This window comes from Glandiceps talaboti, chromosome 17, assembly GCF_964340395.1.
Source record: "Glandiceps talaboti chromosome 17, keGlaTala1.1, whole genome shotgun sequence".
Lineage (NCBI taxonomy): Eukaryota > Metazoa > Hemichordata > Enteropneusta > Spengelidae > Glandiceps > Glandiceps talaboti.
In genome coordinates this window covers 639245-652500 of record NC_135565.1, presented here as the reverse complement: position 1 = coordinate 652500, position 13256 = coordinate 639245, and the positions used below count along the sequence as shown (strand labels likewise).

Below are 13256 nucleotides of genomic sequence, written 5' to 3'. Positions count from 1 at the left end.
TATCTCTATCACTACCTATCTGTACCACTACTTATCTCTACCACTACCTATCTGTATCACTACCTATCTGTCCCACTACCTATCTGTATCACTACCTAGCTGTCCCACCACCTATCTGTATCACTACCTATCTCTATCACTACCTATCTCTATCACTACCTATCTCTATCACTACCTATCTGTATCACTACCTATCTCTATCACTACCTATCTCTATCACTACCTATCTCTATCACTACCTATCTCTATCACTACCTATCTCTATCACTACCTATCTCTACCACCACCTATCTGTATCACTACCTATCTCTATCACTACCTACCTGTACCACTACCTATCTCTATCACTACCTATCTCTATCACTACCTATCTCTATCACTACCTATCTCTATCACTACCTATCTCTATCACTACCTATCTCTACCACTACCTATCACTATCACTACCTATCTGTATCACTACCTATCTCTACCACTACCTATCTGTATCACCACCTATCTGTATCACTACCTATCTCTATCACTACCTATCTGTATCACTACCTATCTCTACCACTACCTATCTCTATCACTACCTATCTGTATCACTACCTATCTCTATCACTACCTATCTGTATCACTACCTATCTCTATCACTTCCTATCTGCATCTCCCTATCTCTATCACTCCCTATCTCTATCACTACCTATCTGTACCACTACTTATCTCTACCACTACCTATCTGTATCACTACCTATCTGTCCCACTACCTATCTGTATCACTACCTAGCTGTCCCACCACCTATCTCTATCACTACCTATCTCTATCACTACCTATCTCTATCACTACCTATCTCTACCACTACCTATCTCTATCACTACCCATCTCTACCACTACCTATCTGTATCACTACCTATCTCTATCACTACCTATCTCTATCACTACCTATCTCTACCACTACCTATCTCTATCACTACCTATCTGTATCACTACCTATCTGTATCACTACCTATCTCTACCACTACCTATCTGTACCACTACCTATCTGTATCACTACCTATCTCTACCACTACCTATCTCTATCACTACCTATCTCTATCACTACCTATCTCTATCACTACCTATCTCTACCACTACCTATCTCTATCACTACCTATCTGTATCACTACCTATCTCTACCACTACCTATCTGTACCACTTCCTATCTGTATCACTACCTATCTGTATCACTACCTATCTCTACCACTACCTATCTGTACCACTACCTATCTGTATCACTACCTATCTCTACCACTACCTATCTCTATCACTACCTATCTCTATCACTACCTATCTCTATCACTACCTATCTCTACCACTACCTATCTCTATCACTACCTATCTGTATCACTACCTATCTCTACCACTACCTATCTGTACCACTTCCTATCTGTATCACTACCTATCTCTACCACTACCTATCTCTATCACTACCTATCTCTATCACTACCTATCTCTATCACTACCTATCTATATCACTACCTATCTGTACCACTACCTATCTCTGTCACTACCTATCTCTATCACTACCTATCTCTATCACTACCTATCTGTATCACTACCTATCTCTATCACTACCTATCTCTATCACTACCTATCTATATCACTACCTATCTGTACCACTACCTATCTGTATGACTACCTATCTCTATCACTACCTATCTATATCACTACCCATTTGTATCACTACCTATCTGTACCACTACCTATCTCTATCACTACCTATCTCTATCACTACCCATCTGTATCACTTCCTATCTGTATCACTACCTATCTCTATCACTACCTATCTGTATCACTACCTATCTGTATGACTACCTATCTCTATCACTACCTATCTATATCACTACCCATTTGTATCACTACCTATCTGGATCACTACCTATCTCTATCACTACCTATCTCTATCACTACCCATCTGTATCACTTCCTATCTGTATCACTACCTATCTCTATCACTACCTATCTGTATCACTACCTATCTCTATCACTACCTATCTCTATCACTACCTATCTCTATCACTACCTATCTCTATCACTACCTATCTATACCACTACCTATCTCTATCACTACCTATCTCTATCACTACCTATCTCTATCACTACCTATCTCTATCACTACCTATCTCTATCACTACCCATCTGTATCACTACCTATCTCTATCACTACCTATCTCTATCACTACCTATCTGTACCACTACCTATCTCTATCACTACCTATCTCTATCACTACCTATCTCTATCACTACCTATCTCTATCACTACCTATCTGTACCACTACCTATCTCTATCACTACCTATCTCTATCACTACCTATCTCTATCACTACCTATCTCTATCACTACCTATCTCTATCACTACCTATCTGTACCACTACCTATCTGTATCACTACCTATCTCTATCACTTCCTATCTCTATCACTACCTATCTCTATCACCACCTATCTGTACCACTACCTATCTGTATCACTACCTATCTCTATCACTTCCTATCTCTATCACTACCTATCTCTATCACTACCTATCTGTACCACTACCTATCTGTATCACTTCCTATCTCTATCACTACCTACCTGTACCACTACCTATCTCTATCACTACCTATCTCTATCACTACCTATCTCTATCACTACCTATCTCTATCACTACCTATCTCTATCACTACCTATCTCTATCACTACCTACCTGTACCACTACCTATCTCTATCACTACCTATCTCTATCACTACCTATCTCTATCACTACCTATCTCTATCACTACCTATCTGGATCACTACCTATCTCTATCACTACCTATCTCTATCACTACCTATCTCTATCACTACCTATCTCTATCACTACCTATCTCTATCACTACCTATCTCTATCACTACCTATCTGTACCACTACCTATCTGTTATTCTAAGGATGTACTGATTAATAACCATGACTTACCTTTCTTTTGACATCTCAAGTACTCTATCTATCACATGGTGGATAAAATGTTTGACATTTGTTTTCATTGAGTGCATGGGGTAGTAAGGGTTTATACCCCCGATATGTATTCTCATATCGACTTCTAATTTTATTATACTATCATCCATCTATCGCAGTAAATGTGTACATAATACTTAGATAGATTGCGTACATAATACTTAGATAGATTGTGTACATAATACTTAGATAGACTGTGTACATAATACTTAGATAGATTGTGTACATAATGCTTAGATAGATTGTGTACATAATACTTAGATAGATTGTGTACATAATACTTAGATAGATTGCGTACATAATACTTAGATAGATTGTGTACATAATACTTAGATAGATTGTGTACATAATGCTTAGATAGATTGTGTACATAATACTGGGATAGATTGTGTACATAATACTTAGATAGATTGTGTACATAATGCTTAGATAGATTGTGTACATAATACTTAGATAGACTGTGTACATAATACTTAGATAGACTGTGTACATAATACTTAGATAGATTGTGTACATAATACTTAGATAGACTGTGTACATAATACTTAGATAGATTGTGTACATAATACTTAGATAGATTGTGTACATAATACTTAGATAGACTGTGTACATAATACTTAGATAGATTGTGTACATAATACTTAGATAGACTGTGTACATAATACTTAGATAGATTGTGTACATAATACTTAGATAGACTGTACATAATACTTAGATAGACTGTGTACATAATACTTAGATAGATTATGTACATAATACTTAGATAGACTGTGTACATAATACTTAGATAGATTGTGTACATAATACTTAGATAGACTGTACATAATACTTAGATAGACTGTGTACATAATACTTAGATAGATTATGTACATAATACTTAGATAGATTGTGTACATAATACTTAGATTGTGTACATAATACTTAGATAGATTGTGTACATAATACTTAGATAGATTGTGTACATAATGCTTAGATAGACTGTGTACATAATACTTAGATAGACTGTGTACATAATACTGGGATAGATTGTGTACATAATACTTAGATAGATTGTGTACATAATGCTTAGATAGATTGTGTACATAATACTTAGATAGATTGTGTACATAATACTTAGATAGATTGCGTACATAATACTTAGATAGATTGTGTACATAATGCTTAGATAGATTGTGTACATAATGCTTAGATAGATTGTGTACATAATACTTAGATAGATTGTGTACATAATACTTAGATAGATTGTGTACATAATGCTTAGATAGATTGTGTACATAATGCTTAGATAGATTGTGTACATAATGCTTACATAGATTGTGTACATAATGCTTACATAGATTGTGTACATAATGCTTAGATAGATTGTGTACATAATGCTTAGATAGATTGTGTACATAATACTTAGATAGATTGTGTACATAATACTTAGATAGATTGTGTACATAATACTTAGATAGACTGTGTACATAATACTTAGATAGACTGTGTACATAATACTTAGATAGACTGTGTACATAATACTTAGATAGACTGTGTACATAATACTTAGATAGACTGTGTACATAATACTTAGATAGACTGTGTACATAATACTTAGATAGATTGTGTACATAATACTTAGATAGACTGTGTACATAATACTTAGATAGACTGTGTACATAATACTTAGATAGACTGTGTACATAATACTTAGATAGATTGTGTACATAATACTTAGATAGATTGTGTACATAATACTTAGATAGACTGTGTACATAATACTTAGATAGATTGTGTACATAATACTTAGATAGACTGTGTACATAATACTTAGATAGATTGTGTACATAATACTTAGATAGACTGTGTACATAATACTTAGATAGACTGTGTACATAATACTTAGATAGATTGTGTACATAATACTTAGATAGATTGTGTACATAATACTTAGATAGATTGTGTACATAATACTTAGATAGATTGTGTACATAATACTTAGATAGATTGTGTACATAATGCTTAGATAGATTGTGTACATAATGCTTACATAGATTGTGTACATAATGCTTACATAGATTGTGTACATAATACTTAGATAGACTGTGTACATAATACTTAGATAGACTGTGTACATAATACTTAGATAGATTGTGTACATAATACTTAGATAGACTGTGTACATAATACTTAGATAGATTGTGTACATAATACTTAGATAGATTGTGTACATAATACTTAGATAGATTGTGTACATAATACTTAGATAGATTGTGTACATAATACTTAGATAGACTGCGTACATAATACTTAGATAGATTGCGTACATAATACTTAGATAGATTGTGTACATAATACTTAGATAGATTGTGTACATAATACTTAGATAGATTGTGTACATAATACTTAGATAGACTGTGTACATAATACTTAGATAGATTGTGTACATAATACTTAGATAGATTGTGTACATAATACTTAGATAGACTGTACATAATACTTAGATAGACTGTGTACATAATACTTAGATAGATTATGTACATAATACTTAGATAGACTGTGTACATAATACTTAGATAGATTGTGTACATAATACTTAGATAGACTGTACATAATACTTAGATAGACTGTGTACATAATACTTAGATAGATTATGTACATAATACTTAGATAGATTGTGTACATAATACTTAGATTGTGTACATAATACTTAGATAGATTGTGTACATAATACTTAGATAGATTGTGTACATAATGCTTAGATAGATTGTGTACATAATGCTTAGATAGATTGTGTACATAATACTTAGATAGACTGTGTACATAATACTTAGATAGATTGTGTACATAATACTTAGATAGACTGTGTACATAATACTTAGATAGACTGTGTACATAATACTTAGATAGATTGTGTACATAATACTTAGATAGATTGTGTACATAATACTTAGATAGATTGTGTACATAATACTTAGATAGATTGTGTACATAATACTTAGATAGATTGTGTACATAATGCTTAGATAGATTGTGTACATAATGCTTAGATAGATTGTGTACATAATGCTTACATAGATTGTGTACATAATACTTAGATAGACTGTGTACATAATACTTAGATAGACTGTGTACATAATATTTAGATAGATTGTGTACATAATACTTAGATAGACTGTGTACATAATACTTAGATAGATTGTGTACATAATACTTAGATAGATTGTGTACATAATACTTAGATAGATTGTGTACATAATACTTAGATAGATTGTGTACATAATACTTAGATAGACTGTGTACATAATACTTAGATAGATTGCGTACATAATACTTAGATAGATTGTGTACATAATACTTAGATAGATTGTGTACATAATACTTAGATAGATTGTGTACATAATACTTAGATAGACTGTGTACATAATACTTAGATAGATTGTGTACATAATACTTAGATAGATTGTGTACATAATACTTAGATAGACTGTACATAATACTTAGATAGACTGTGTACATAATACTTAGATAGATTATGTACATAATACTTAGATAGACTGTGTACATAATACTTAGATAGATTGTGTACATAATACTTAGATAGACTGTACATAATACTTAGATAGACTGTGTACATAATACTTAGATAGATTATGTACATAATACTTAGATAGATTGTGTACATAATACTTAGATTGTGTACATAATACTTAGATAGATTGTGTACATAATACTTAGATAGATTGTGTACATAATACTTAGATAGATTGTGTACATAATACTTAGATAGATTGTGTACATAATACTTAGATAGACTGTGTACATAATACTTAGATAGATTGTGTACATAATACTTAGATAGATTGTGTACATAATACTTAGATAGACTGTGTACATAATACTTAGATAGATTGTGTACATAATACTTAGATAGACTGTGTACATAATACTTAGATAGATTGTGTACATAATACTTAGATAGATTGTGTACATAATACTTAGATAGATTGTGTACATAATACTTAGATAGATTGTGTACATAATACTTAGATAGATTGTGTACATAATAATTAGATAGATGGTGTACATAATACTTAGATAGACTGTGTACATAATACTTAGATAGATTGTGTACATAATACTTAGATAGATTGTGTACATAATACTTAGATAGATTGTGTACATAATGCTTAGATAGATTGTGTACATAATACTTAGATAGATTGTGTACATAATACTTAGATAGACTGTGTACATAATACTTAGATAGATTGTGTACATAATACTTAGATAGATTGTGTACATAATGCTTAGATAGATTGTGTACATAATACTTAGATAGACTGTACATAATACTTAGATAGACTGTGTACATAATACTTAGATAGATTGTGTACATAATACTTAGATAGATTGTGTACATAATACTTAGATAGATTGTGTACATAATACTTAGATAGATTGTGTACATAATACTTAGATAGATTGTGTACATAATACTTAGATAGACTGTGTACATAATACTTAGATAGACTGTGTACATAATACTTAGATAGATTGTGTACATAATACTTAGATAGATTGTGTACATAATACTTAGATAGATTGTGTACATAATACTTAGATAGATTGTGTACATAATATTGGGTTTGTATTATTTGGATAACTACATCATCTCTGTGTTTTGCCTTTTTCTTACATTGCTGCATGGATTTTATGTTATCATTCATTGTAAGTACATTGAAGTATGAACAGTTTTCAGCAATTTTCCTTTCCTTTCATGTTGTGTGTGTGTGTGTGTGTATGTGTGTATGGGTGTGTGTGTATGTGTGTACATGTACATGTATGTGTTTGTATGTACATGTATGCCAATGTGTGTGTGTGTGTATCTTCGTATCTGTGTGTCTGTGTATGTGCATAAAATAATTCTTTTGCTGTAAGATTGCAAACAATGGAACACTTATGTATCAAAAATATTGAAATAGGGTTTTTTTTGGGTTTTTTTTATAGCTACTATCTCGTTAACACTTGGTGATACAGGATATAGTCACTATGACAGGTTTGGAGGATACCGCAGACATACCCGTCCACCACTATTAAGATTTCATCCAAAGAGACACTGACAGTTGCCATGGAGATGACATCACAACAAATACACTGCAGGGTGAATGAAAATAATTTTCAAATGCATCTAACTGTTAGGCATATTGGAAGCACACGCAGAGTGAAATATTCAAGATTGACACAATGTGTGTGTGAAGTATTCTTTTTCTAAAAACAATACTTCAAAGAAACTAAGGAATATTGAATATTGTAGAGTGTAGAGAGTGCACTTCAATGGTAAACTGAAGATAAGGTGACAACTAACTTTAAGCTGAAATTACAAGTTAGCTAGGCATGTCATGGAGCTATGAAAGATCCACTGTATTACAGATGTGATATTTTGTTTTGGAAACCCTATTTAAACCAAAAGTATTATTGTAATAAATTTAGTTAACACTACTTCTGACACTATTTTTTACAATTAACTGTGTTCTATCTGATTTGATAACGTTGATTTCATTGACTTGCCTATTTTAATATATATAGCACTTGGTAGCTTCTATACAGCCCATTTCACTTGGTAGCTTCTATGCAGCCCGTTTCAAATTACCATTCGTCAGCTCTATTTGATACAACCACACAGAAGCCAAGAAGAAACTGCATGTTGTACACTAGTATAGCAAGATGACAGGGTCTTGCTATACTACATTTTATGGGCACAGTAGATGAATGCATCAATGTTCTGATGTGTGCATTTTGACATGTTGGTTCATTTCATTAAGACAACATTTTGCAAGAAACTGTATTCATTCAATCTCACTATCTTAACTTGTAGCATGTACAGTTTCTTATTGGTTTCTGCGTAGTTGTATCAAACATAGCCAGTGAATGGTGGCTTGAAATAGGCTGTATATTTTCTGATACTATTAGCTTTCATTAACTTGCCATTGCATACATGTATAGCATAGCTTGTGAAACTATTTCTGATTCTCTTGGCATTCTTATGAAAGTAATGCAAGTAGTTTCAATGCCATGTACGTAATTTGGATTATTTAGTACTAATAAGTTCTTGTGCCATGACCAAGGGTTCTTTTTACTTACGAGTAACGCTTTATCAAACTGCTGCCTAGCAGTAAAGCCAGCAAATTGAGAGTTTTTACTTACAAGTAGCACTTTGTCAAACTGCTGCCTAGCAGTAAAGCCAGCAAATGGAGAGTTTTTACTTACAAGTAACACTTTGTCAAACTGCTGCCTAGCAGTAAAGTCAGCAAATGGAGAGTTTTTACTTACAAGTAACACTTTGTCAAACTGCTGCCTAGCAGTAAAGCCAGTAAATGGAGAGTTTTTACTTACAAGTAACACTTTGTCAAACTGCTGCCTAGCAGTAAAGTCAGTAAATGGAGAGTTTTTACTTACAAGTAACACTTTGTCAAACTGCTGCCTAGCAGTAAAGTCAGCAAATGGAGAGTTTTTACTTACAAGTAACACTTTGTCAAACTGCTGCCTAGCAGTAAAGTCAGCAAATGGAGAGTTTTTACTTACAAGTAACGCTTTGTCAAACTGCTGCCTAGCAGTAAAGTCAGTAAATGGAGAGTTTTTACTTACAAGTAACACTTTGTCAAACTGCTGCCTAGCAGTAAAGCTTGCAAGTAATAAGAACCCTTGGTCATGGTCAAAGAATATATTATTACTATGGTTTACTGACCACATAAAGTAGTTTAAGGATATTTAGATCTTTATTTTGTTCTTTATTACTTCATGTCATTATTACCAGTTTTGTAAAATGATATTTCAGAGTTTACATTATTCACTGAAGATGGCTTGATTTCAAATTCTGCTTCACAAAAATATCACAAAAATATCACAATATCACAACATAAAGATTTCAATGCAATCCACATTAAAGATGTCAGGAGTTATTTTGTACTTTAACATAGCAGTTATCAACTACCTACTTACTGATAGCAGTTATCAACTACCTACTTACTGATAGCAGATATTAACTACCCAGTTACTGTTAGCAGATATTAACTACCTACTTACTGATAGCAGATATTAACTACCCAGTTACTGTTAGCAGATATTAACTACCTACTTACTGATAGCAGATATTAACTACCCAGTTACTGTTAGCAGATATTAACTACCCAGTTACTGATAGCAGATATTAACTACCTACTTACTGATAGAAGATATTAACTACTTAGTTACTGATAGCAGATATTAACTACTTAGTTACTGATATCAGATATTAACTACTTAGTTACTGATAGCAGATATTAACTACTTAGTTACTGATAACAGATATTAACTACCTACTTACTGAGAGCAGATATTAACTACTTAGTTACTGATAGCAGATATTAACTACCTACTTACTGATAGCAGATATTAACTACTTAGTTACTGATAGCAGATATTAACTACTTAGTTACTGATAGCAGATATTAACTACCCAGTTACTGATAGCAGATATTAACTACCTACTTACTGATAGTAGTTATCAACTACCTAGTTACTGATAGTAGTTATCAACTATCTAGTTACTGATAGTAGTTATCAACTACTAAGTTACTGATAGTAGTTATCAACTACTTAGTTACTTAAAGTAGTTATCAACTACCTAGTTACTGATAGTAGTTATCAACTATCTAGTTACTGATAGTAGTTATCAACTACTAAGTTACTGATAGTAGTTATCAACTACTAAGTTACTTAAAGTAGTTATCAACTACTAAGTTACTGATAGTAGTTATCAACTACCTAGTTACTGATAGTAGTTATCAACTATCTAGTTACTGATAGTAGTTATCAACTACTAAGTTACTGATAGTAGTTATCAACTACTAAGTTACTTAAAGTAGTTATCAACTACTTAGTTACTGATAGCAGTTATCAACTACTTAGTTACTGATAGCAGTTATCAACTACTAAGTTACTGATAGTAGTTATCAACTACTTAGTTACTGATAGTAGTTATCAACTACTAAGTTACTTAAAGTAGTTATCAACTACTTAGTTACTGATAGTAGTTATCAACTACTAAGTTACTGATAGTAGTTATCAACTACTTAGTTACTGATAGTAGTTATCAACTACCTAGTTACTGATAGTAGTTATCAACTACTAAGTTACTTAAAGTAGTTATCAACTACTTAGTTACTGATAGTAGTTATCAACTACTTAGTTACTGATAGTAGTTATCAACTACTAAGTTACTGATAGTAGTTATCAACTACTTAGTTACTGATAGCAGTTATCAATTACTTAGATACTGATAGTAGTTATCAACTACTTAGTTACTTAAAGTAGTTATCAACTACTTAGTTACTGATAGTAGTTATCAACTACTAAGTTACTGATAGTAGTTATCAACTACTAAGTTACTGATAGCAGTTATCAACTACTTAGTTACTGATAGTAGTTATCAACTACTAAGTTACTGATAACAGTTATCAACTACTTAGTTACTGATAGTAGTTATCAACTACTTAGTTACTTAAAGTAGTTATCAACTACTTAGTTACTGATAGTAGTTATCAACTACTAAGTTACTGATAGCAGTTATCAACTACTTAGTTACTGATAGTAGTTATCAACTACTTAGTTACTGATAGTAGTTATCAACTACTAAGTTACTGATAGTAGTTATCAACTACTAAGTTACTGATAGTAGTTATCAACTACTAAGTTACTGATAGTAGTTATCAATTACTTAGTTACTGATAGTAGTTATCAACTACTTAGTTACTGATAGTAGTTATCAACTACTTAGTTACTGATAGTAGTTATCAACTACTTAGTTACTGATAGTAGTTATCAACTACTTAGTTACTGATAGCAGTTATCAACTACCTAGTTACTGATAGTAGTTATCAACTACTTAGTTACTGATAGTAGTTATCAACTACTAAGTTACTGATAGTAGTTATCAACTACTTAGTTACTGATAGTAGTTATCAACTACTTAGTTACTGATAGCAGTTATCAACTACCTAGTTACTGATAGCAGTTATCAACTACTTAGTTACTGATAGTAGTTATCAACTACTAAGTTACTGATAGTAGTTATCAACTACTTAGTTACTGATAGTAGTTATCAATTACTAAGTTACTGATAGTAGTTATCAATTACTTAGTTACTGATAGTAATCAACTACTTAGTTACTGATAGTAGTTATCAACTACTTAGTTACTGATAGTAGTTATCAACTACTAAGTTACTGATAGCAGTTATCAACTACTTAGTTACTTAAAGTAGTTATCAATTACTTAGTTACTGATAGCAGTTATCAACTACTAAGTTACTGATAGCAGTTATCAATTACTTAGTTACTGATAGCAGTTATCAATTACTTAGTTACTGATAGCAGTTATCAATTACTTAGTTACTGATAGCAGTTATCAATTACTTAGTTACTGATAGTAGTTATCAATTACTTAGTTACTGATAGCAGTTATCAACTACTAAGTTACTGATATCAGTTATCAATTACTTAGTTACTGATAGCAGTTATCAATTACTTAGTTACTGATAGCAGTTATCAATTACTTAGTTACTGATAGTAGTTATCAATTACTTAGTTACTGATAGCAGTTATCAATTACTTAGTTACTGATAGTAGTTATCAACTACTTAGTTACTGATAGTAGTTATCAACTACTAAGTTACTGATAGTAGTTATCAATTACTTAGTTACTGATAGTAGTTATCAACTACTAAGTTACTGATAGTAGTTATCAACTACTAAGTTACTGATAGTAGTTATCAATTACTTAGTTACTGATAGTAGTTATCAACTACTAAGTTACTGATAGTAGTTATCAATTACTTAGTTAGTTACTGATAGTAGTTATCAACTACCTAGTTACTGATAGTAGTTATCAATTACTTAGTTACTGATAGTAGTTATCAACTACTAAGTTACTGATAGTAGTTATCAATTACTTAGTTACTGATAGTAGTTATCAACTACTTAGTTACTGATAGTAGTTATCAACTACCTAGTTACTGATAGTCGTTATCAACTACTTAGTTACTGATAGTAGTTATCAATTACTTAGTTACTGATAGCAGTTATCAACTACTTAGTTACTGATAGTAGTTATCAATTACTTAGTTACTGATAGCAGTTATCAACTACCTAGTTACTGATAGTAGTTATCAACTACTTAGATACTGATAGTAGTTATCAACTACTTAGTTACTGATAGTAGTTATTAACTACTTAGTTACTGATA

At 31.6% G+C, this 13256-nt stretch overlaps 1 protein-coding gene across 1 annotated transcript in view; it reads left to right on the top strand.

Moving 5' to 3' along the window:
* Window positions 1-10532, top strand: part of LOC144448602 (cytosolic carboxypeptidase 2-like) — a 211183-nt gene extending 200651 nt beyond the window's left edge. Inside the window, exon 32 of the mRNA XM_078138878.1 lies at window positions 7983-10532. Coding sequence (XP_077995004.1) covers window positions 7983-8095 — 113 coding nt within the window. The 3' untranslated portion in view covers window positions 8096-10532. The remainder of the gene's footprint in view (window positions 1-7982) is intronic.
* The last annotated feature ends 2724 nt before the right edge of the window (window positions 10533-13256 follow it).